Source organism: Strix uralensis, chromosome 17 (genome assembly GCF_047716275.1).
Source record: "Strix uralensis isolate ZFMK-TIS-50842 chromosome 17, bStrUra1, whole genome shotgun sequence".
In the NCBI taxonomy this organism is placed as follows: domain Eukaryota; kingdom Metazoa; phylum Chordata; class Aves; order Strigiformes; family Strigidae; genus Strix; species Strix uralensis.
Genome location: NC_133988.1, coordinates 7,096,326 through 7,122,193, shown reverse-complemented (window position 1 = coordinate 7,122,193; position 25,868 = coordinate 7,096,326). Strand labels below are relative to the sequence as shown.

The 25,868-nt window shown below is 48.7% G+C and overlaps 1 protein-coding gene across 1 annotated transcript; it reads left to right on the top strand.

Annotated features, from left to right (window-relative positions):
• Positions 1-337: 337 nt before the first annotated feature.
• LOC141951372 (T-box-containing protein TBX6L) lies at positions 338-13,962 on the top strand. The gene is made up of 10 exons (XM_074887492.1): positions 338-416; positions 554-880; positions 5,431-5,575; positions 6,566-6,668; positions 7,116-7,280; positions 7,623-7,769; positions 8,279-8,349; positions 9,523-9,614; positions 10,350-10,542; positions 11,173-13,962. The coding sequence occupies exons 2-10, from the start codon at positions 865-867 to the stop codon at positions 11,597-11,599; spliced, it is 1,359 nt and encodes a 452-aa protein (XP_074743593.1). The 5' UTR covers positions 338-416; positions 554-864; the 3' UTR covers positions 11,600-13,962.
• Positions 13,963-25,868: the final 11,906 nt, after the last annotated feature.

The window sequence follows — 25,868 nt, the reverse complement described above, 5'->3', positions numbered from 1 at the left end:
TGAAAAGATTCTGCATGTAGAGCAGCCTCAGTCCTGACCTTCAGAACAGATGTGGTACAGCGGTGAGGACCCTGTCCTAGAAAAACAGTGCAGCAGGAAAATTAACTGTGCAGTTAAGGGCTGCAGACGTTGGGTAGGTAAGTAACGTATCATCAAATGTGTTTCTGTTAGCGGAGAAGGCATCTGTTGGTGAATGAATGTGTTGCTGCAGCATCCCAGTTGTGAGAGCAAACTTTGCCACAGCCCGTTAATCACCCACTTGGGAAGGAACAAGCTTGGTACAGTCCTGATTCTGATATCAGAAATAAAGAGTAAAATGATTCTATGCTCTGGAGATTAAAATTATATCAAATCTATGGAATAGCCAGAAGGAAATTTTTCCTGCTTGCTGTTTAAAGAATTTTTTAATCTTATAGGTAAGTCTTCAACTGATGTTTTTGGTCTTGTGTCTATTTGTTTAAAAGTGCATTAGCAGTAAATCAAGGTGCATTTCCCCTGTAGGGTTTCCTGTATGTCAAAGCCATGTTAATTCTCTTTGATTTTCTTCCCTTAGCCCCAGCCATTGCTGCAGATCCTTCCTCTCTTTGTCCCTTTGGACATCAAAGGATCACAAGGGGACAGCCCTGGCGAGAAGCTCCTCCCTGCTCATTAGCCTCCATAAAACAGGAACTCACCTTGGCTAGCTGTGCTTGGAGTCCCATCCTCATCCCCGTCACTCTTGACACTGGATCTCAGAAGGAAGGGCCTTTGCTTGCTTCAGGAAATCAGACCTGCTTTTGAACTGGACTATTTTGGCTCCCCTTGTAAGAACTCTGGTGGCTCTCTCAGCCCTGCAAGCTCCTAGACTCCACAGTACATGGAAAAATGCAAGCTTTACCAGGTAAGTAAAGGACTCCCTCCTTTTCCCTCTTTCGTGGAAAGATCCTAGACTTATGCCAAGAGCATGCAATCCTTTTAGAAAGAGAACAAGTGCTCCTGAGGGGTTACCAGCATTTATAGTGGTGCGTGTGTGGCTGGAGAGGATTTAAAAAATATTTTTTTTTTGTAGGAATAGATGAGAAATTGTGGTTTTGAGTGTTCTTTGTGAGCCTTGGAAGGTCTTTTGTAAGGTAGCAAAAGCTACTCAATTGTGCCCAAAACTCCCTTATCTGTATCACCTTGTGCAGTGTGATTGTTCACTGAAGGCTAGAGGTGTTATTTGTGTATTGTCTGCAAAGTACACTGAGTTCCCTTCAGGTTGAAGGTCACAGAAGGTTTGGAAATATTTATTATATTGCTAATAATAGTTCTGATACAAACTCCCTCTTTTCTTTTGGTTTTTCTCTGCCCTTTGAAAGTGTAAACCCCAAGCAGGCATACGACACCTTTACCAGGCTCGTGCTCAAACACAGGATTTTTGTGATTTCCTTAGGGTTTTATTTATGTTTTTCTTGATCAGTCTGTCTCATAACATGCTGTTAACCTCTTCTGCGTGGGGTGTGATCAGACTAGGCACAATGACAGACATGCATTGGGAAACTAAGGGCCAGTCCAGAGGCCCTGCATTTGTCAGTATAACTGAAACCCAAAGTTAGTCTTGGGTTTTACTCTACAGCAGAAAGAAACAACCATTTACCTAGTTTAGGTATTCGGTTCCAAAATACACGTTGGAGGTGGCTGGGTATTCTCAGCTTCCTTTCTCTACCTCTGCAAGGTGTTAGTTCATTCATAAACAAAATACATGTGCAATGACTCAGATAATTTCCACCTTCACTCTTGTTTTGGGTTTTTATAGAGCAGTCCATATTATGTTAATCTGATTCATCCTGATTTCTGCCACTTCAAGAGAATTTTGAGTTGAAAAGCAAAATAACAACAACAACAAAATATAGACTGTATTACATATGGTATTTTATCAAGTTAATTATTTATCAAGATTCCAACTGTTGCAGAAGTCACCTCATTTTCTTACTGAGTTGTTTCTGGTGTATGACCCCACACAGCAGAACTATTAAATATTCTAGGTGATGACTGGGTGCATTTGAGAGGTAAAGCCATCGCATTTGTAGAAACACTGTACTTCTGTTATTGCAAAAAAGCTTTCTGGTTTGTGAAATGAGGTTCCCTCCAGAGCGTCGCGGTGTTTCAACTGACGTCTACAAGATCAGAGAACATGGGGGTTTTTTTGGTTGTTTGCAAGATTAATTTCTCAGATAGCTTTATATATTCACGTGCATTTCTTCCCCGTGGACAGTGGCTGGCTGTTAGTTGTTGGACTTCTTCACTCAGAAGGTAACAGAAACAAATGTAATAATAACTGATACTAGTAAAGGTAAGAAGCATTCCTTTGGCCTTGTTGGAGTTTTCCTGGTATTGCAAACTCTATCCCAAACATTTTGGAAAGCCTGCAACAAATTTTCTGACATCATAACATTGTCTCAGTAATTGACAATTAACTGAGGGACTGCTTTAGGTGAGTGGATTATACTCCAGCATCTTCTAGCCAGAGATCTTATCCCCCCTGCAAGCATTACTGAATTGACTCTCATTTCTTTTTATTTCCCTTCCATCTCCAAGATAGGAAAAAGATATCTACAGCCTATTCTCTGTACACAAACTGAAGGACAGACCACTTGTATTTGTATAAGGACTTTAAAATCAAACATGGAATAGATTGAAGATCTCTTAATTTTCAGTGCCTTTATCATAGCAGCTATCTTCCTTTTCAACCTCATCTTGGCATAAAGAATATGTTTTAAAATGTGCCACATGCAGTGTTACCATGACAATGATAATAATAATACCTTTAAAATAGCTTAGAACTAAAATTCTTAGAAAATGTTTAAATATCTTTCAAATAATACTTAAAATAAAAACTAGGTTACATAGAAGGGGAAACAATAGAAGTACAGCTTTAGCAAGTTCAGTTCAGTGCTCGGACGCCCTGCCACAAACCTCTTTGTGCTGTAGTTCCAGCATGCAGGCCTCTTTGTGGGGGAGATGAGCGTGTGAGTCTTGGCATTAGTTACATAGGCACAAACTAGGAGTTAATCTGAAGTGCCTTGCAAGCCACAGCCTCTGGCTCTGCAAAGAAAATCCAAAGTGGGTCCTACATATGGACCCACCACTGCAGAATCCCGCTGAAGCCGATTGCACACGACTGTGTAGTCAGCTGTGTGGATCCGTCAGCAAGCTCATACCATTGCTAGGGTCCAGGTCCCCATGCCAACTGTTCATGTCCTGTTTTTCAGTCTGTGCACACAAAACCTGCAGGGTGAAGGACGTTAACTACGTTTTAAAATCTTTGCTGCAGTGTTTACGGCATGTGCAGCTCCTTCCCTGCCTCCTGTAGCATCTCACTCCTACGGGTACATTGTGGACTCATTTTGGTAAAAAACAGATTATAACATCTGCCTTTGATTTTTAATTCAGTATTGAACTCCATTCACTTCAGTTCCTCCTGATTTCGTTGGAAGTCTCCCCTCAATAAGGACTCTTGAGATCTGCCTTGTAGTCTCATTTAATGGCAATGGAATTTGCTTACAAAAATGTTAATTGTAAAATTCATTTGGGGAAGGAGTGAGCATCTGTCTAGCTAATCAAAATCTGTTTGCATGTATTTGTGACTGGATGACTCCTGTGGGAAATCAGCCGGATTTTATTGTAACTCCTTTTGATACATGTGCTGCACTGAGCTACCGAATGCATCGTCTCATGGCAGCTTTCATGTCTTTGCAAGAGGATATGGGGGAAGCTTTAGTAAGAAGATGTTAACAGGGTAATCTTGGTGAGCAAACTAGGTGTCACTTCTTAGCCAGTTCATTAATGTTGGATCAAAGCAGAAAAAAGGGTAGAGGATATTTTTTTTAAATGCCTAAGCACCTTTACAAACTGACAAAATTACATTTAAATGTTTTTTGTTTCCTAATACTGTAGGAAGAACCCCTTAGACTCACATGGGGTTGTTTTTGTGGAAAGATGGAACTTTCTGAAAAAGCCAATTTCTCTGGAAATAGCTGTCTACTTTTCATGCTTATTCTTTTGAAGACATTACTCGGGAAAGCTGTAACAAGGTGAAAATTCCCTTATTTCTGATATGCTCTGAATGAGATCGGATCAGGCTGAGAGACAGAAAAATCTCCCTTTTAAACAAATAGCCGTCCGTGGCTGATGCTGTGTCACCCAGCAGAAGTGGCCTGGCAGCACTGACCCGAGGACGCACGGCTGCTGTGAGTGCCCCCGCGTCAAGCAGCCTTATCAATACCTCGGGCAGACCACAGGCAGTGTTTGTAAAGCTTTACTGGGTGTGAGATCAGTCCACCAGTAGCTATACCAGGTCATGTTTTGACCTAGAATGAAACTAGGGTTTTTTTGCCTGGGCTTTTCAGTTTGGCAGCAGCAATGTTGTGTGTGTTACAATATAGCTGAATGCCTATAGGAGGTTTTTAATCCAAACAGCTTTACAGAGATGCTGGGTACCATCAACACCAAAGACAGTTCCTCCAGAATAGTTCCCCTTTCCTCTTCCCCATGACCATAGTTAGTCCTCTGCCTGTGCAGGCATATTGCAGGCAGCTCCTCTGATGTGCGATGGTGTGTTACTGAAGAGGCACCTTCCACCGCCGTCACAGGCTCCTCAGTGGTCTCCATCTCCAAGTCCAGTTCAGACCAGCTGTCCTCCTTTCAGAATATTTCATGGTCCGGCTCTTGTCACCTCCCTTTCTTGCCTTCACTTGCATTTGGGTCTCCTGTCCACCCTTTCTTTGTCCTCTGGAGAGATTTTTCACCTCTGCTACCACCTATCTGTCGTTTTCTCCCATTACCCTCTGGTACACTTCCTTCCAATCCTTTCAGCTTTCATTTTATTCTCTTGGTAAAATATTTTGGGTAACCCTGATCATACCAGAACAGGAATGAAAATGGACCACTATGAGTTTTGGAACAAAGGAAGTCAGGTTGAGTTTGTACAACACACAAATCTTTAATCTTTACTTATCAGCTGAAAACAAACCTGTTGGAAAAGCCTTTATGCCTTCTGAGCCTGCTAAGTAATCAAAAACCTTGGAAGAAGAATAACGGATTTTCTTTAAGAGGTTTATTGTGACACAGACTCTCTAGTTCTCGGCAGCACCTGGGACCTTCATGGGTGAAATCCCAGCACTGGGCTCCCTGAGCTGAACCAGCGCAGAGCACTGCGCGGTGGTGTGGGGCTGAGACGTACCGTGGCCAGACGGGAGGAGCGAGGGCCAGATGTATGGATCCCGTCTGTTACAACAGCGTGTGAAATTCCGTAGCTCCCTGTACTGGAAGGGAGCTGGCACTGGTGGGGGGTACTGGGAGGGCCGATGTGGGTGCTGCTTCTCAGGGCCCTGTCCCTGAGCAGGAGAGGCTGCTTCATGCCAGCTCCCCTCCTGCCTGTCTGAAGTTACCGTGTTCTCTCTCTCCCGGTAGACGTGAAAGCACCGTGTGAGGCACTTCCCTCCCCCAGCCTGGAGCCCCACCTTCAGAGCTCCATTGTCGTCACCCTTGAGGACATGGGTCTCTGGATGAAGTTTCATCAGATAGGAACTGAGATGATCATCACCAAATCCGGCAGGTGAGGGGGGCAGGACAGTTGCCCTCACCACACCCCTCCAAGCAGTTGTCAAAATCTCCAAGTGCTCATTTTTGAATGGTGGCCCTTAAACTAGTTTTGTAGCCAATTATGTGCATTTCCCTGCCCCTGGCAGAAGAATTCCACTCTCAGGATATCTTAGAATGCCAAACTGTGAAGTGTAAAAGGTCACTGTGGGGCTGATGTGCTGAGAAAACTTCTGTACTCTTATCTCACCACTTAACACTGATCTTCCTGTTGCTGGAGGTTGCTCTGGAAAGTGCCCTGGGCTTCCTTTGCCTTGGTCACAAGGCAGCAGCAGTTGAGCAGTAAATACCTGGTTTTGGGTGTGCATTTGCAGAAAAAAACATGGCATAGAATAGTAACAATCTGTGGTGCAGACTGCTCTGAAGTTTAAATGAGTCATGCATTGTGGAGCTTGCAGTGAAAGAATATGAAATTGTGAAATTGTAATGTATTGTGTCAAAGCTGCAGTGAGCTGAAATAATCCCTTTGGGTAGGGAGGTAGGTGTCAAAGCTTTTTTGCAGAGTCAGAAGATGAAAGTGGTGGCAGGGAGTACTGGAACGGAAAGCTAGCTGTGCTCTTACATGAGAGCACATTTTCTACCCACACCAGAAAATGCTCTAATCTATCCTCCAGGTCTGTGATACTGCAGAAGGCTAGGAACTATGTGCAAATTCCAAATATTTTCTTTTAAGTTTCCCACTGTTGTGTTATAGGAATCAGAACAAAAAAAGCAGTAACAATGTCAGGCCTTCAGTGACTGCTGCCCTGTTAGTGCCTCTTCCACCTAAACCCATAGGACTAGACAGTACATCAGTAGGATAGAAAAATGTTCAATAGCTGGCTTGTAGAAATATTGCTACCAGAACTTTGCACAATAGTGAGTAAACATGACATGCTGCTTTATCATGAGACAATATCCACTTTTTAGAGAAATTCTTATACTATATATTTCATTTCTCCTTCAGACGAATGTTTCCACACTGCAAAATCAAAGTCTCTGGCTTAATCCCGTATGCCAAGTACCTCATGCTGGTAGATTTTGTGCCAATGGACAACTTCAGGTACAAGGTAGGCATTTTAAATTATAGAAGTTATGCTGTCCTTCCATCTTTGTTTGAAATAGATTAATCTTTATGCTTCACTGCCCAGGCTGATAAATAAATTGTCTTTGGACAAAGTTCAGAAGTAATTGGTGGGTTTTATGCCTCTCTGGAGTTATTTGTCAGTTTTCCTTGGTGAGCAGCTGAAAAGGTAACTAATTTTCATTGTAAGGGATAAGTTTTAATCATGATTAATGTCAGACTTTTCTGACAGCCGTTGGGAGAAAGGGAGGAAAAATGAGGCCTAAACCTAGAGTTATTTTGGTAACATGATCATGGCTCAAGAGCAAATCTGCTACTTGTGCGTCAGAGGAGTCCACTAAATTGACAGTGAAGCAAAGTTCCTGGAGCTTTCCTGTATTGAAAATAGTGTGGGTTTTTTTTAAGCTCTAGATTTCTGTCTTTCTCTTCCCAGTGGAACAAAGATCAGTGGGAAGTTGCTGGAAAAGCAGAGCCCCAGCTCCCTTGTCGCACCTACATCCACCCGGATTCCCCAGCTCCTGGCAACCACTGGATGAAAGAATCTGTCTCCTTCCAAAAACTGAAGCTCACCAACAACACTCTGGATCAACATGGGCATGTAGGTTGTAGCTGGCCTTTGTGCTGCGCTCTTTTGGAATTCATTGCAGATGGATGTTATGGGAAATAAGTAAGATTTGTGAGAAATTAGATCATGTGGAAATTAAAACATATCCAAGTGCCCTTTCTTCCTTCCTCAGCCCAGCCCTTGTGCCCTCTTAACTACCTGCTAGGGAAGGCGTTAGTCTGTCCTGTCATGATAGAGGCGTGGGGGAGACGCCAGTCCCAGGCAGGCATCCCTGGTTTGAAATGGATGTCCTGGAAGTCTCCACAGGAGACTTTGCACAGTATGTTGGCCGTGGTTGCACATGGAAACTTTCTCCTTTGTCTGTCTCTGTGCCAGATCATCCTCCACTCCATGCACCGTTACAAGCCTCGCTTCCACATAGTGCAGGCAGATGACCTCTTCAGTGCCCGCTGGAGCATCTTCCAAGTCTTCAGCTTCCCTGAGACTGTCTTCACCTCTGTTACTGCCTACCAGAATGAGCAGGTACAGTGTGCAAGTACTGCTCTTGGACACATTGCTGAATACTGTCTTTAGAAGCCTTGTAGAGGAAGGTGTCTCCTTCCAAGCTACTCACCCTGGGCGCCTGTGATGGACAGTGGGAAGAAATAGGCACGTTATGGTTCCTATGGAAAACATCTACTCTGGGATGAGATGAATCATGCACCTTAATTGTATTAAGTGTGCTGCCAGTGATTAACAGAACCCTAAATATAGTAAAAAGTATGGTCAGAAGTCCAGATATAGATACTGACCCTGTATATTTCTCTAGTCAGATGAATCCCACCCAAATTCCTGTTGACCCCGGCAAAGCTGCTTCTCTCTGTATGTCAGTTCCTAATCAATAACAGGAACTGCTGGGAGAGTTCAGATACTGTGGCAAGGGCATGCCCAAAGCCCTCAGCCAAGCTGTTGTGATAAATACTGAGGTGAAGGTCTTGAAACAGTAAAGAACCCAACCAGTCACCGTGATACTGAATCTTGTTCCTTTTAAGATTACAAAGCTCAAGATCGACAACAATCCATTTGCGAAAGGTTTCCGTGAGCATGGGAAGAACGCTCGGAGGTAAACTGTTCTTTCATCTGAATTTATTTATAACTGGAGTTCACTTGTGAATTTTACCCAAAGCCATTGAGCAAAACTATACCAGCTAGCTCTGCAGAGCTTGCTGCGTTGTGCACACTGCATTTGCCTATATCTGGGAACAACAATGTCCCCCTGTGCAGCCTCCTCCCAGGAGACTTGGGGAGTGGGAAGGAGATACAGGATTTCCTACAGAAATGTGAGATGTGACAAATTTGAGACCTGTATTCCCTTGCAAGTTGGAGCTAGGCTGGAGTCGGACATGTGAATAGCAGTGATAAGAGGAGTCCACAGTGGATCACTGTGTCTCTTTGAGATCAGCTTGATTCTGACATTTGAAGGCTCCCTCATTTCCTTTCGCTGTGTGTGGAAAAGTGCCTCTTCCAACAGATTTTTGTCTGCAAGAGAGAAGATGGATACCAATACTAGCAAGATCTTCTGTCTGGTCTGAGGGCAGCCAGGATGAGATGAAAAAAAAAAGCTTAAATGCAACCATAGATTGGCAATAGAGAAGGAAAAAGTGTTTTTTTCCAAGCAGAAAATGTTATAAAAATATCTGAGATTTTGTTTTGTGTTATTTTATGCCTGAAAAAAAATCTCATTTCCTGATGAAAAAGGCCAGAACTGACTCTTTTTTATTTAAACTTTGAAAATGTCATGGATTTTCTTTCTCCTCCTAATAGGATAATTTCTGCCTAAGCTTAGACTCATTTTCCATTTAGGAAAAAGCTGCTTTCAAGCAAAAGACCCACCCTACTATACATGTACCTGTGTGCACAGTATGTATATCCAATATCGGACTGCACTTACAAACTCAGTGCCAAAACCTCTGGTGCTGAGTTTCCATGTTGACTGTGCCTTTTGTACAAACATGGAGCAACCCCTTTTCCGATTTCTCCCGAGTGCCCTGCGGCCGAGGGCTCTCGCTGGAAGCGCACACCAACGCAGGTGACATGGCGAACCCTGTAATGTGACTATGGCAAGCGTATTCCCGAGGGCCTGTCAGGGTGCTTTGCTAGGGGAGGTGTAAGTCACAGAATGTCAGAGAGGTTCATCCCATCTTTTTGTCTTCCAGGGCTTGTCCAGCATGCCTTGCATATTTATCTAGGCAAAAAACTTACATACAAGCTACCCCCAAGTCTTGTTTCTTTCCAGGGAAGGACGAGCCAAATGCCAGAAGCCTAGTCCAGACAAGGGCCAGAAGAGGAAGCTGCCCGAGGAAAAGGAGTCCAGTGCTGAGGAACGTGGTAATATTGATCACGACAAACCCAGAGAATGATTTTCAAACAGTGCCCGGGCCACAGAAAGGAAAATGAACAGCAACATATATTCCCCTCTCTGGGGAGAGTGGCCTGGGTGGAGTTCCTAAAGATGCTGTGTATGGCTTTGAGTCTGACTCTCTGGGAATGATCCACAGGAGATTGCTCACAAGTCGCTTGTCATTGGTGACTGCTCGTCAGCTCTCTCATCAGCCTCCCAGCCTGACTGTGCTTTGTGGCCACGTATGATCATAAGCTGTGCTTTCATAACATTTCAATAGCGATATGAGCTTGCAGTATCACCCGTTGCTTTCTTCTTGGTTCTCATCAGTGCAGTTGTGCCAGCAGTGCTGTTTGTGCAGCTGGTTTGTGATGCAGATGCAGGAACTGATACCATTTAAAAAAAAAAAAAAATCTTTGCTCTTTCTATTAGGTTGTTTTTTAAGCTTGATCATTCCTTGTTCCAGTTCACAGCGCTGCTTCTAGTAGCACAAGGCAGTAGCACAGCTAAGGAGAGAGGACAGGGCAGGACCACAGTGTAAGGTCAGAAAAAAGCTGAAAAGGGCTAGTCCCTTAAGACAGTATGACTGCAGAAGAGGTATTAATGTGTTTCCTTCCACCATCCTGCAATTAATGCAGCTGCCAATAGACCTTTGTGAGCTCTGGCGCTCTCTTCCCCCTTCTCATTTTTTTCCATTCTTTCTTTTCCCTGCTGTGAGTCAGATTTTGAGAAAGATGAGACTATAGATGTAAAGGAAGAGAGTAACCCTGTCGTGGTCAGCAGTGGATACCCCTTCTGGGTCTCGGAGCAGAATGGCAGCCACGCTTTTCCTGCAGCATCGCCAGTGCCAGCTGACCAGAGGGAGGGTCTGGCCAGAGAGCAGCAAGTGCCTACACCATCCTACCAGACATATCGGTGAGTCCCACCTCCTGGTGCGCATGTCCAAAGCCACCCTTTAATTGTTGGGATTCTTCTTCTACTGGGTATTTCCTAAGAAAAACAGCCTGTGGGAGTAAGGAAGAATGCCTCTCTGTTGGACAGCATACCTGGGTGATAGGTGCTAGATTAGCATGGAGATAGCTCCACAACAAAGCCTTTCTGTGTTACTTCGAACCCACTGATTCTGGGCATACGAATCTCTTAGTAATGCTCTTTATTTCCCTGTCCTAAAATGCTCTCCCAGCCAGCTCTGTGTACTGCAGAGCTTGCCTGTCCTTTGGAGGAAGTGTGTTGGAGGAGTGGCAAGACTCCAGTGTTTTTTCCCTCCTTATCACTGCAAATTCAGGCATTAGTTATAGTGAGCTCAGACTAGAACTGAGCCAGAACTAGGGTAGTCTGGGCTTACCTTCTCTGGCATTTAGTTTTTCTGTGTGAGTGACAGCAAGGCTTGGTCTAAAATCTGCACTAGCAGTAAGATGAAGCAATAGACAAGGGGAAGAGGGCATGCTAAGAGCTCGCCCTGGCTTTCCCCAGGGTATCTGTGTGGGTTTTCAGTGGTTTTCCGCTGCGGTAGGTTTGACTCTTCTCTCTGCCCTCGGGGCTCAGGTTCCACGAAGCTGGGGACAGCCAGCAGCTTCCCACCCGCGATGCCACAACCTTGAATGATTTCCGGGCAAGGTGCCACCCTTTGGATCTCGCCACGGTGCCCGAGCATGACTCCAAACAGCTCCCAGAGGGCTTCACCAACCTGCCTCCACTCCCCCCGCCTCTGCCTCCTCCCCAGGACTACACAGGAGTGGTGAACATGGCTCTAGACTCTGTCGGGAAACCCGGGGCCCGAGCACCCATGTACAGTCCCTACGGCACCGAGCAAGGCCTCGGCCAGTGGATGGTGCCTTCCCATAGCCAGTACAGGGCAATGAGCTACTCGGCCTTCTCCACAGAGTACAACACACAGGGGGCTCCAGGACACGCCCATGGGACCATGGCGGAGTGGAGCCAGTACCCTCTGTTCCCCTATGCCTGCTGGTGAACAGCGACTACACTTCCCAGTGAAAAAACTGAAAGAAAATTGTAAATGAGATCGAATTTGCTCTGGGGCGTTGACCTTTTGAAGACTTGCCTACACCAGGCAAAGAGATACTGCTGCAAACGGTAGCATGGGACACCTTCACTTCCTTGTCTCCTTGCACAACAACCCTCACCGTATTTCACAAGCAGTGGCTAAACTGGTGGCTGCCCTGGCCATGTCAGTGTGGGTATGACTGAATCAATGTGTTCTACAGTGGTTTTTTTCCCAGCAGGAGTAGAAATCCACAGGAGCTGTGAGAGCAGTATTTAAAGAGCTGCCAAACTCTCAGTCCCAGACTGCTTGCATCTTGCATTTGGCAGTTTCTAGAATCCCTTCCTCCCAGGACTTCTGTGCAAGGAGATAGGGGCTGAGGAGTTTCAGTAAGCCATCCAGGTGGCCAAGAAGCTGTAGAGAATTATTGCAAAGACAAGCAAAACAAGCAATCCCAGTGCCCCCTTGAGCAGTTTCCTCACTTAGTATAGTCAGACTAAAGCTAGAGTCTTGCCTTTCTTCCAGCAGCATACAAGAGTAAAATACACAGCAACACGTGTGTGTCTGGAGCGCAGCAGTGGGTCATGCAGGCAGGGGAGTTGTCTCGTGCAGGAGAAGCAGCAGCAAAGCTGTGTGTTGTATCTGCGTGTCCCCCGTGCCCATCCTGCTTCTGTCACCCCTAGATTCGAGGTTAGTGAAACACTCTTCTTTCTGCCGGTGGTGGAGGGACGCTGTTCACTGAATGTGGGGGGCTGCTCTGGGGGGTTTCCAAAGGCCTGTGGTTGTCAGAAACGGGGCCACGAACAGCAGTGCTGGCTGTGTCACTGCGACCTCTTCCTTTCGAGGGAAAGGAAATCTATCACTGCGAACTTCCTCTTTTCTTCCACCCCTTGCCACCCCTGGGGAATATAATTTATAGTTGTGGTTACTTTGCTATGCTCTGAGCGAGTGTTGTCCATAGCCAGTTCTCGCCAGCCAGGCATTGCTCCTCAGGCATGTACTTTAACGAATACCCTGTGGCACTGAGCTGTGTGCTGCACTGCTGGTGTGCTCGGCGCCTCCCAGGCTGGTCAGCAAAGTCATCTTGCCGCTGTTTGGAAGCCTGTAAGGATCAGCTTCCATGTTTAGTTATCAAAGCAGTTTCACCTCCCTTACCTCTGTGGTCCCATTATGGGGAGGAGCTGTTCTGCCAGTGAGCAGCCTACGCACTGCCTTGCAAAGTGGATTTCTTTTTATCTTCACGTTAGAAGGGGGAAGCATTCCTCTTTGCCCAGGTGGCAGAACGGCCCTGGCAATGAGGCCTTGTTTGAGACAGGCTCTTTGCTTCTCAGGGAGGATAGACATGCTCCTAGGTGTTATTTAGGGAATGTTTTCTTGTAACACTTTAAATAAACTGCCGTGTGGCCTGTAGCCATCAATAAGCAGTGAGGTGTGTCATTGTGTCATTTAGTGTGTATGCCAGATGGTTTTCTCTGTGTGCAGATGTGTGTAGCAAGATGTTGTCTCTGAGCAGACCTGGGCGGGTTTGTGGCCCCCGGTATGTCAGGACCTGGTGTGTGGGTACACCAGGAAAGGCTGTGCGCTGGTCTCTTCGGGTACCAGGTCGGCACTGTGCGTGTGCGTAGCGTAAAGGTGTTGAGCCGTGTTTATTGCTGTTAAAATGACTTTGAAAAGTAGCCCTACAAATTCGTGAAACTCGACTACAATGACTACTTCCTTATTTAAATAGTATTTGTTAACTGCTTTTGTACCACAATTATGATGCGTACAGAGCAGCCAAGGACTTCCCCTCGGCTTCACAGGATGGGTGTGAGATGTGCAGAGTTTAAATAAAGGTCAGACTTCACCACGGTATATGTACATGATATCCTATTAGCCTCTCCTCTGATAGCACCCTGGCCAGGAGCGATTTATACCTATTGTGCATGACACGCATGTGGATGCAAGTGACTCACTAAGAAGAAATCTAGTTAGGGGAAAATATGTGGAGGAGATTGGTTTTAACCCCAGAATATTATGATTTCCTGCTGTCCAAATGCCAGCTGCATGAAGGTAGGTCAGCTGTAAAAGGCTGTCCTCTGTGGATGAGAAAAATACTCTGTTTCTGACCATTAGTAGGTGATTTTGCCACCACTGTCTTCCACATCTTGGAAATCAGACGAGGAGGCTGGCTAGGGAGTTCAGTGCCGTGAGCCCTGCGTGCAGGGACCCTGGGGGTGGTACTTTCTGCCAGGCAGCCCTGGTACCCTGCCATGATCACTGCAAGTGCCATGCTAACAAGAAAAGAGAAAGTAATACATCCCCTCCACAGGCTACTTGGTTAGATCTGTTTCTTTATCTTTGAAGCTGGGTTGTATTTCCCTCTACATAGGGTGCTAATGGGGATGAAAACCATGCTGTGGTGAGTATGAGTAACTGAGGAGAACTGGGCAGCACAGGGAGACTCCTGTGCAAATATGGATGCGATGCTTTTTTCAAACCTTCAGAGTAGCATTGCAAGTGCTGCTGCCCCATGGGCCTGTCAGTAGAGCTGGTTTGGCAGACAGCTCTGCACTGGGGTAAAAGACTCAGCCTTGTGCCTAGGACAAGCCATTAATTACTCATCAGCCTTCTGTTGCAACAGGACTCCTTGCCCTTCTTTGGTGAATCATTCAGCTTATTAGAAAAGCACCTTTACTTTCCTTGCTCGCCTGTCTCTGGTTAGAGACTGTGGCTTGGCTGGTTTGTGAAGCCTTTGGAAATTTTGCCCGTAGGTGTGCGCTCTGGACTGCTGCCGCCTCCTCCCTTTGCAGTTCCCACTGGCTTGTTTTCTTCAGCTGTGGCATTTAAAAGTCTGTATGAGCTCGACTGAAATGCTGTTTTTGCACGCATGTGAGATAATGTAATGCCTCTCTGACAGCTTCAATAAAAGGAAATGAGACATGCGGAAGGCAGGCCATTAAGAGCAATAAAATAAACTCTAAAGTGTGTTTTTTGTGCATCTCTTCCAAGCACACCAGTGGCTCCACTTTAGTCATGTTACCTGGGGCCAGTTTGAACATGCATGACACGCTGTTGATCTCAGATCTTGGCGTTCATTGTTCTCTGCAGCGTATTCAGTGAGCCCCAGGTTATCAGCGCGCATTGCTAAATGTGACTCAGTCTCAGACTAATTCTTTGCAGCAAATTGTTTATTTTCTCTGTGTTTTCTGCTCTTCTCCTGCAGAGGAGTTACATAAGGATGAGGGCAAATGGACTATAAATGGGATCTAGGTAAATTTCCTATGGGAAATAAAGATCCTGATTTATTTTGGTTTCTCCTACTGGTTTTTGCAGCCTTAAGCCTTGTCTGACACTGCTTCGGTGTGGATAGGAATGGCAAAAAAATGCTTTATTGCCAATGCTGCAGTTCTTCCACAGAGAGCCGCATCCTGGTGAGCAGCTGCAGGCTGGGAAGAGGCACCTGTGATGCTGCTTACCTGCAGTGCAGCACCTCTCCCCAGCCTCTCAAAAGATACGGCAAGTCCTCCTAGGGGTGCACGGTCCCCTCTCGCCTGGCCCAGAATGTGGCCTCTGCTCTTGTCCCCACTCAGTCACAGCCTCTGGCTCAGCAGGAGAAGCTACCAACTGGTTTCAGTAAGAGCTGATTTCCAGGCACTGGAGGGAGAGAGATGTGCTCAGCTCTCTGTCTGGTGCCACCAGATCGGCCTCCTTGGCCCGGCCGAGCCCGGCGGGAGAGCTGCTCGCTGGCACCTTCTGCGTTGGCAGCGAGTCCTTGTCTGGGTGGCGTGGGGCAGGGTCTGCATGTCTCTGTGGGGGCTTACAGGGCCCTGGGAGGTTCCTTGCCTGCGGAGAGGCGTGAGGATAGCCTGGGGGGAGCCGTGTTTCTGTGCTGGAATCACCTCATAGCTGGACAGCCAGCCTGAGCCCGACTCATTGCTTCCTTTGGGTTGACCCAACCGCCCAGCGTGGGGCTGTCTGTTGTTTGGTCCCTGGTGAGCCTCCCAGGAGATTCCTGCAGTGCATTTCCTTGGTTAGCATATGTACTGGGTCACCTTAAGCAAATCCAAGCAAGCAACGCAACCCCCCCTCCAGGAATAATAACACTCTTCAAGTCAAATGGGTTTTTATTGCAGAGCTGAAAAGCCACTTAATTCGCGAGCCCCAGGTTGGGATCCCATACAGAGCCTCCTAGCAGGGGGGACGCAGCATTTGGCTGACAACAACAAACAGCAGCCGTCACCTGCCGTGTGGGGCTGGGCCGGCACAGAGCCAAATACCTCCTGCCTGGGAGCTGCAGCAGCTGCCAGCCCCCCCCCCGCCCCGCTCATCAGCAGCCAAATGTGCAGGGTGCAGGTGTCTTCACTTACCTGCTTCCCCGCCCTCAGCCTGGATTTACTTTGTAAATGGCCAAGAGCAAAGAGAGAGGGGGTAAAACTGTCCAAGGCCAGCTGGAGAAGGAAGGACAAAGGGTTTCCCCAAAGCATGGGGTGGGGGTGGCCTGTTGGACTTTCCCCCTCTGCCCTGAGTGATGCCCACCCAGAGGCTGGCGGGGCTCGGGGCACGGCTTTGCCGAGGTTTTGTGGCGGCTGTGCGGGGTGCCCGTTTTTGCCTGTTTCTCTAGGGCTCGGCTCTGGGTTCCCCTGGCTGTGAGAAGCAGGCGTGCTGCTGGCCTGGCTCCTGGCAGCTCCAGGTAAGCTGGTTTCACCGTTGGGCTTTGCAGAGATGTAGTAAGGTTTAAATGTGGCTTCTAGACATTACAGCAAACCTGAGCAGGAGAAACCCAGGGAGAGGTAACGCAGCTGCTTGCGGGCTCACAGGACAAAGTGAAGCAAGTTGGGAAAGCGTTTCTCCTCCGCAGGCCATGCTCCCCGCAGCACACGGCGTGTACTGCCCAGAACAAACGCTGAAGTAAGTGTTCAAGACCTGGACGTGAGCAGCAGCGTCAGACAAAATTTGAACCAAGAGTGAAGCAATCCTTCAATGGGGGGGTGAGGAGAGACGCTGCAGCCGTGATGAACAGTGTTGCTGCTCAGCTTGATTTGTTGTTGTTCCCTTTTGTTTTTCCAAGTCATGTGAGTTTGTTTTATGGCATGAAGTACTTTGCTGTAGGGTGCTGGATTGCCTCTGACACTTCTGTAATGCTCCATTTTTTTTCTTTGAATGTGCAGGTGTACAACTGTGGTGTTCCTGCCCAGACAGCACCCTGCTTGGTGAGTGTAATGGATGGATTTAATTTCCATCTCCTACAGTTCTTTGGGGACATGCTGAGGTTTTTATTTCTTCCTCTCCTATTTTTACTAAAGACAGAAAATTTTGTGCCTCATAAAGGAGAGTGGGAGTGGGTAGCTAGCGACACAGGACAGGCACACCATCAGTCATGCAGCCAGGCATAAAACATTGCTCAGTTTTGATATCTCTGCCTCTTATTGTAAAAATAAGACTGTACATGTAAAACACAGCAGCTGTTCACAGGAGAGACCTCCTGCGTGCTGGCACTGTCACTCTAGCTCCCATCTGTGGGGTCACAAAGCACCAGCACCTGGGATCTCTGTGTAACATCCTCTCTGGGAGATGATGCGTTAAGGGTAAATCTGTGTGGAAATACTGGTGCAGAGTAGAATGGGATGAGTCAGGCCTGATCTCTGTCACACTGCCGGGTCCGTCCCCATGCTGGCTCTGTTTGCACTGAGCAGCCAGCCCTCTGCTCACCCACAGTCTGGTTTTGGCTCTGTTTTTAGAAGGGGTTCTGTGGAGACAGAGCTGTCCAGAGCAGCTCAGGCATCACCCAGCAGCATTCAGGTGAGGGGGAAATGAGAATTGTTGCAGATCCAGTAAGTGTAAGTCAGCCCTCCCACATCCTTCAGGGCATCTCCAGTCATGGTTCTCCAGGGATAAAAGCAGTGAACGATTGAGCAGTGGAGGGGATGTGATCAAAACTGCACTGTTTACCAAAGGGATATGCTGAGCATTGCACTGACATAGGCTGAATGACACTAATGTGCTCCCTGTAGAGCCCCTGGGGACACAAGGGCATTTTGAAAATCATGGATGAGAAAGCTAGGCCAGGACAGCATGGTTTTTGACTCATCAGGCTGGGCTGGCAGTCTCTGAGTGGAGCTGTGCCACATGTTTCTCATCCCTTGCTTCATCCTGCCCGTATGTCAGTTAATGGCCCTGTCCTGCCTCCATCCTCAGGGACTAATTGCCTCATACTTGAGCAAATGTGCTTGGTGTTTAAAAGGAGTCTATCGGATTTGTTCGTATTCCTGAAAGCCTCACAGGGCCCTGTTTCCTTTGAAGTGTAAAAGCATCTGTCTGCCTCTGCTTCTCCAGCAGTCTCCTGCTCCATTTGCATCTCCCCTCCAGCTCGCAGGGGCAGCCCGGGAAATCCACCCCTGGCCCCATGCAGCGCTCCGGATTTGGGCTCAGAGGGCTCCCTGCCACAGGAAGATGGAGCTTGAAGACAAAAGTGCAAAGCTTCAGTCTAGGTGGGGGGTTGAGCTCCGCTTGCAGCTTGGAGTGCTCAGGATGGAGCTATTTCTGAAGGCTAGTTTCCAGTACTCCAGACTTTGGGAATGCTCTTGCTGCGCATTTGTCTGCAGTGGGTGCATTGATTAGGAAGGAGAGGAGAGGAGACAGCCCCTGGCTTCTTCCCACCGTGATACTTGGCACTCTCATGCCGGACAGCACTGGTCAGTAAGGAAATAAAGTCAGACCTGCGCTGCTTTGGATAATCCACCATCCAGGAGCTGAAATGCCCAGGGGTGACCAGAACCTGTAATGGTTCTCTGATGTACTTTTGAACAAATACTGTTGAAATGCAACTGAGTCCCTGCTTTGTGCGTGGACAATTTGGCCTGTGATTCTCCCTATCCCACCTCTCATGGACAATGGGACTGACCCTGGACAGGCTGCTTGGCCCCACCGGGGCATTTTCACATAAGCATGACCTTACAGGAGTGACCATATTTCTGGAGCCAGGACTAAAAGCTCTGTCACTCCTTGGTTATCCCCGGGATGGTGGTGAGAGGACAGTACGGATAAATCCAGGCCTGAATTGCAGGGGCTGCCTGTAGTCGCTGCCGTCCAGCACCTCCCAGATGGTGCATTGGGTTTCCTATTTCAATGGGGCCTCGGCAGAGCAGCGGTGGCACCTCGCTGTTGGAGGCAGTAAATGGGCTCCCATCTGGTTTTAATGATCAGTAGCACTTTGGTGCTTGTTTATTCCCATGTTTTATGCTTCAGCAATAAAATACTGCTTCAGTTTGTTCAATCCATCCTGGTGCTGGATGGAGATGAGTTTGCAGCCTCCGACAAAGAGGTCCCAGCGGTACGCAGGATGTTGGTTATTTTAGACAGCTGGGCAGGATCAGATGATATAGTGGCAATTAGTTTGAAATACAAATGTCAACGGACAGTAGAGCAAGTAGGGAGGGCAGGTCATTATGTGCCTAGCAAAGAAATCTTGTCCTTGGATTAGAGGAGACTTTTGGTTATGGAGCTGGAGCTGTCTGCCCTTCTGTCCCCCACAGGGCAGCACGGAGCTCTGCTGTGAAATCTGAATGAAGTTAGTCCCAACTTTAAAACTGGGTACTAGAGGAAATTTTAGTCCCAAAGTGCTGCCCATGGCAGTCACTCAGCTGCAGCGTTGTGTTTTAACCTTCCCACCCTGTCGCAACACTAAAATGGTGGCGGGGATAGCAGAAGTGCTGGCAGGGCCACGTCTCGCTGTGGGCATAGACCAGCTCTGCTGATTACCAGCACTGCAGTGCTCGGGGCAGCTACAGCGGGACTGGGACTTGTTTTACAAAATTCTCTGGAGTGAATACAGTCTAACATTAAATTAATCTAAGGAGGAAGCTGTTTGTAAGGGGCCTTTAGGGATTTCTGATGTTGCTCCCTCTGCCTAGCATGCTTGTGTTACCTGCCCGGCATGTCTGGGAGCAGAGACCCTGTCCGCCGGCAGCTCTGGCACTGAGGCGTTTGTCCTCCGAAGGGACAAGCAGTAACACTTTGCACAGTTGGTATCTGGGGATCTTGAATCATTTTTGCAAATGCTATTTAAGCTTTTCAGCACGTCTAAACGTGACTCTGTCCCGCGGGGTAGGTGGGGACACTAAGGCAAAGAGAGATTAAAGACAATAAACCACAGAAGGAAGAAATGGGCTCTTTGTCTCCCTTCTGACTTTTATGGGGACCTGGAAACCTTTTGCTTTCCCATCTCCCATTTGTCTTCTACCCTAATGATAGAGGAACAGTCTCCTCCACTTTATTTCCCAACGGTATACTCCTTGAAGGATCTTTAGCTCTTACCTCTAAAGAGCATTGATTTTCAGCAAAGAGATCCTTTTACCCAACTGTTTGTCGAGGCTTGGAGCTATAGGTGGCAACTAAAGAGAGAAGGACTTCGACAAACTAATTAACCCCCTTCTGAGTCGTTCAGGGTCCATTCCCTTGGTGCCACTGATGTTGCATTCGTGCTAATTTCCCCTGGAAGGTCTAATGTAGGGGGAGCAGTTAAAAGAAACTTTTCTTGGGCTGCTTTTATGTATCAGAAGGAAGGAAGGTAGGCAGGTGCTGCTCTGTGTGGTTATTGCTTTCCCCAAGGTTGTCCACCCAGCTACTGCTGGAGTCAGGACTGGGCTCCCTGGTGTAGGTTTCAGGCTGACGCCCATTTGGAGCACACCACTGAGGGTCCCAGCAATGTGTGAAGCAAAAACAGTCCTTCAAAACCTGCCAGGTACCCTCTGCAACAGAGCTCCGGGTTACACCAAATGCGTTGCCTCCAGCTTCCCAAACAAACACGGGGCGTCAGTGTGGAGGGAAGAGACTTCTACAGAGCTGAGCGTGTTTTGCCATCACCATGTCAAGGACTGTCTGCTCCTCCCGAGGGTGAGGGAGCCTGCTCTCTGGCTTTCAATTGCAAATGAAGCAAAGGGCGAAGTGGTTACAAAGAAACCTCCCTGGCCCAGAGCTGGGTCCAGAGTCTTGGCCCTTGACTCACCCTGATGGTGTAAAAGCTCGCAGAATTCCCGCAGAGCTGTGTCACGGTGCCCTGGAAAGAAGAAGCCCTGATCTCTATGGATGCTTCTTGCAGCCTTGTGCCACTGGAGCCGAGTGGGGGGCTCCAGGTGACGGGAGACAAGTGAAGGCAAGCAGGCATTGGGCTGCCATGTCCATCTTCATGCTACTCCCAGCCCAAAACGGGGGACAGTGGGGAGAAATAATGCTGGGATTCCTGGGATTTGGGGTTGGGACAGCCTGTGAGCTGTGGTGCAAACTCCTCGAGTCCAGACCATAAAGTACTTCACAGGGCCGTCCCAATTGCCTGGCCTATTAGTTTTATGGAGGGGGATATTGTAAAGATGCAGTTGATCTCTTTTTACCATGGTAATGAAAATGTAACCATAGTGGGGAAGAGAACCTGGCAGGGAAGCAGCGGGAGCCCGTGTTTGGGCACTGGGAGCCACCTCCCTGCGGGGTCCCGGGGTCCCCGGGCATCTGTCCACTTCCCCCCTGGCTGAGCAGGGCTGGCTGCCGTGGGTGGGTGCGCTTTGGTGGGGGGAGCCTTCGCCCCTCGCCTCAGCTGGGGGATCCTCCCGGGCACCCCAGCGGAGGAGGAGGATGGAGCTGGGTGGCTGCACAGGCAGGGGCACAGTGCCACCCAGTGACTGCGTGTGACCTGCGAGGGGACAGCTGGGGCAGAGCTGTGGCAGCCTGCAGTGGGTTTGCTGCAAAGGTTTTGAGGCCTGGAAACTGCAGTGAGGGTGTCTCAAGGTGATGGAGAATATGGGAAAACCCAAAAAACCAGCCGTGTTGTTGCTTTGTGATTAAAGGGCACAAGGGGTGAAGCTCCTGTGCTGTCATGGTGTGTCTGGAGCGAGGGTTTCGTGTGACTGGTCTTGTTCAGGTGCTGATAGAGGCTGAGGCTAGGGCAAGTTGGGGCTGAAGCAGCTCACGTTTCAGGAGGGACCCTGGCAGCAAAACAAGTGAAGGAGGAGGTGGTTACCCAGGACGAGCTGCTCCCTGGGGGGAGGATGTGTCTTTGCATTGGGAAGTGCTAGAGGGCTCCTGGGGCAGGGTGGCCAGTCCCAGAGAGACGAGGCTGCCGCAGGGGCTGCCTTGGAGCTGCTCAGCCTCTGCCAGGCTGGGGCTGGACTGGAAGGGATCCCTCGTGACAAGGTGTCTTGGGCATTAGATGACAGCCACGCGTGGTGGCTTTCTGACTGGCACCACAAGGTTACCGCAGGACCTTTCCTCCTTTCTGCCCAAACCCTGCCTACATTCCTCGCTGGGTCGAGCCCTGTGTTAGGTTCCCAGGCAAGCATCAACAGGCAGCTTGAATAGTGGGGGAAAGGGAAAGGAGCCAGGTACAGTGGGGTGCGGTGTCAGCAGCTCCCGAGGTGTCTCCCTGCGCTGTAAATCGTCACCCCAGCAATGCCCTGACATGTTTCCAGCAGGGACTGTCTCATGGAGCAGGCACAGACTCTGGCTCTATTTTGGGTGATGACTACAGAGCCCACAGAGCACTTGGCAGCAGGGAGGGGTGTTAAATCAGCCTGGTCTTCTCCAGGTACGTTGTCTCCTCCCTCCACTCCCCTCCATTTTCCATGGCTGTACAATACCGTGCTGCCACTGAGCTGCGGGACTGCAATGAGCAGATGAAACCAGGGCACTGCCACGAGGGAGGCACAAGCCCTGCATGCTTGACAGATGAAAGTCCTACATCTTTACTGCCCTGTCAAGGACTGTGCATGCTTTCTGCTCTTAGGCCGCTCTCCAACATGTCTTTATTTTTGTCTATTTAAATTTAGGCCAGCGTTGATACCACAGCACCTTGTCCCGCTAGTTGGAGAGCTGTTTCCATCCCATCACCTACCTCTGCCTTGAGCAGCTGGTCACTAGTGACGGTGAAGGTGGGTCACTCAGCCTCATACAGGCTGGAGCTGCTACTGAGTACTGGAAGTAACCTTTATGTTGCTACTGGGCTACATCCTGCAGTTTGGGACGATTTCGGCCAGAGGTTTCCAATAGTGCTGATATCCTGCATGTGTTGGTCAGACCTGTCTTGGCCCATTCAGCAGAATCCCAGACCAGACCCCATTTTAGCCTTTCCGTTTCAGACTCCCCCTGATATATCCCATGTCCAGGCCAAGGTGCTATTTCTTGCAGGGAAATTATCTTTGTTAATTTTAGATCTAGTTCTCCAAAGTGCTGAGTAGCCACAGCTATTCCAGGTAGTCAGGGGCAGCGGGAGGTATTCCATCTGTGAAGGACATGGCACTTTCTTACGTTAAGAAGAGCAAGGCTGATGAATTACATTTCCTTTGTGCCATGCAGTGCATTAGGCTGGATGCTCAGCAGGAAGCCAGCCCAGTGCTGTGCGTGTATCGGTCGTCGCTGCAGACTCGGAGCCAGATCACCAGCTGCGATACCTGGAAAGAGAAGAGCTGTTTCTCTTCAAGGTCAGTGGGTTAATGATATCACTGGTCACAAGATGAGGGCAAAAAAGAGACAGTCCAAGATTATAGAAATGGATTCAGCATGTAGAAGTCCCAATGAGAGTCCCCTGAACTACCTTATAATCCAGATCAAATTAGTGAAGTAATATAAAGTACATTTTTAAAAAGTCTAGAAATATGTGGGGCCATTACTTCACAGTAATGAAAAATGGGCAAGTTTAGTTTTTGTATTTTTAATGACAAGTTCAGGCTAGTGACAGTGTGCTCTTAAGACATGACTGGGTTTGTCACTTCTGTCAGGAGCATCCCCGGGGGTCTTGTTGTCTGGCTTGGCTGCTGAGAGATGGTGGGCTGAACAGGAGTCGAGTGCCAAGAGTTTCAAACCAGCTCCTGTTGTTCACTTATGTCAGTCCCTTCTGTCTTTTCAAAATAGCATCCTCTCCTCTGACTCACCGCTCCCCCCGAGTCAGTCAAGTCTCGGGTGCAGGGGCAGCTGGGGGAAGGCAAAGCAGCACATCCAGCGCTGCCTTTCTGCCCCCGCCACCCTCTGACATGCAAGTGAGAGCTCTCCTTGCCCCGGGGTCTGGAGAGGATTCATTAGATAGCGCAGATTGGGAAACACAGTACGGTGGAGGGGTGGTAACAGTCCCCAGGATCCTTGCTTTCCCTTGTACTTTAGTGCTTAATTTCTAGACCAAATGCAAGATTAGAAGTGAAGGATTTTTCAGTGCTGACTTTCAGCTGCCCTTGTTGGACCAGCCAGGACATACAAAGCAGGAGCTGGTTCCCTGCGGATACCCCAGATTTAGCTCTGATCCTGATTGTCTGGTGTGCCAGAGGCGGGTTAGACTAATAACTCGTGCAGGGAGGGTTCTGGTTACAAAATGCCTGGAATGAAGTGAGCAGGTGCTGGGAAGGTTATCTGAGGAGAGCACTGCGTTAATTCCCTCGCTCCCCCTGCCTGCCTCCGAAGCAGTGTGGATGGCATCTTCCGCAGGTGAGGCTGTGTCTCGCACACGAGGGGCTGCTGGGTTCCCCCGGTGAGCAGCCATCACCGCACTGAGCTTTTGGCTCCCACAGGTTGTGCCAGGCTGGAGCAGGAGCCCCCGCAAAGCGGAGATGGGTCCGAGACACAGGGGTGGGCACTGGGTTCCCAGGCTGCTCCCGTGGAGCGTGGTCCAGCTGGAGCAGTGCATTGATGACCTGACTCAGGTGGGCACACAACAGTCTGTGTTAACAAGTTACAATAATTGGTGCAACCCTGGCTGTAGGCAAGCTCTTAGGACTCAAATTTCGGAGCAGGAGGCTCACTCTGGGACAGCTGTGATGGTTTCTCTCCCCGCTGGCTGCCTGTCCCTCTTGGACTCGCCATCCTGCTGCAGGAGGGCTCAGCTGTTTGCACAGCGACTGCCAGAGTTTGCAGCTCAGAGCATTAAGGTAACCTGAAATTGGAACTGCTTTACCTTACCACACTGAGCTGTGACTTGTGGTTCAACAGCTGCTATGGGAGCAGCTGATCTGCCCTCTAAAAAAAGGCAGAGGGGACAGTGTAAGGGACAGAAACCGCTGTAGCTGCTCCAAGGTGAGCTGTCCCTGCTGGTGAATACAAACCTGGAGCTTTCCTACATGCACAATCCACACTATTGTAAATCATGGAGAAAATGACAAGGAAATGTGTTCCTTTGCTGTGGCAGCTCTTTATTTGAGTGTATTTAGGCATATTCTCTACTGGTGTAAGCTCGAACAGGCATACCGCTGGTTGAATCTAAAGGGGTGTTTGTTATTGCGCTGGTTTAGAAATAAAACCTTTTAATTAAATGAGGGTGACAAACTGGTAAACTCAGCTCATCCCAGCTGGCCTGCACTTAAAAATTAAGGCTTATGCTGCCTGTTGTTGGACTGACCTAACTAAAGTAGTTCAGATTTAAATTAGTGAAAGCCTGTATGCAGGTAAGCCAGAAATAAACCCAGCCTGAGATACTGCTTGTTTCTCGTTGACTCTTTGCTGAGTAAACTTGGCATTGCTGGAGCTTTACGTAGCTGCTGTGCTGGGCACTCTGGTACAAAACCCGAGTCCTGACTGCAGGGAGGGGAGAGCTGTGCCAGCCCCTGGAGAAGTTGAGTGCTAAGAGCGGTGGTCCCCAGTGGGGAACGTACCTGTGAGGTGGGAGGCTGGTCAGAGGGAGGACAGGATCGGTGCTGGGCAGAGCCGAGCGTGTACTGCTGGGGGTCCCTGCGGGGGCAGGCAGGCACCAGCCTGCATTTTCAAAGGCACAGAGAGCACAGTCCCTTGCATCCCCTGCGGAACTTGTGTCCTCTGAGAACTGGAAAGCGCCCCAGTAAAGCAACCCAGCAACCCGCTGCGGGGTCAGCCGGTAGAAAGGAGTTATTGCTGGACACGTAATGCAGGTGGTTGTAGCCTCACATCAACACCACATGGTGCAGATTGATCCTTGGTGCCATGTGATGCATTTTGAGGCACAAAGTTCTTCTGTACAGAACATAAGTATTTTAATCTTCCCTAAGCCCCTGGCTATGAAATCACTTCGTCTCCTGCTGCCCGACAGAAGTGGGTGTAGATGCTGCAGTTTAGGGTCAGAGGAGCCTGGCTGTTACCAGAACAACACCCGGGCCAGGCCCCTGGCTCATGCGGTGGCAGCTTGGGGCCCGCCCTGTGTTACAAAGGGTGCGCAGCACCCACACGTGTTGGCAGGGGAGGGATCTCAACCCAGATGGGGACAGTGCTGCTGCTGCAGCACCCCTGCTCCTAGCGGGGTTCGTGGGAAGCAGACGGC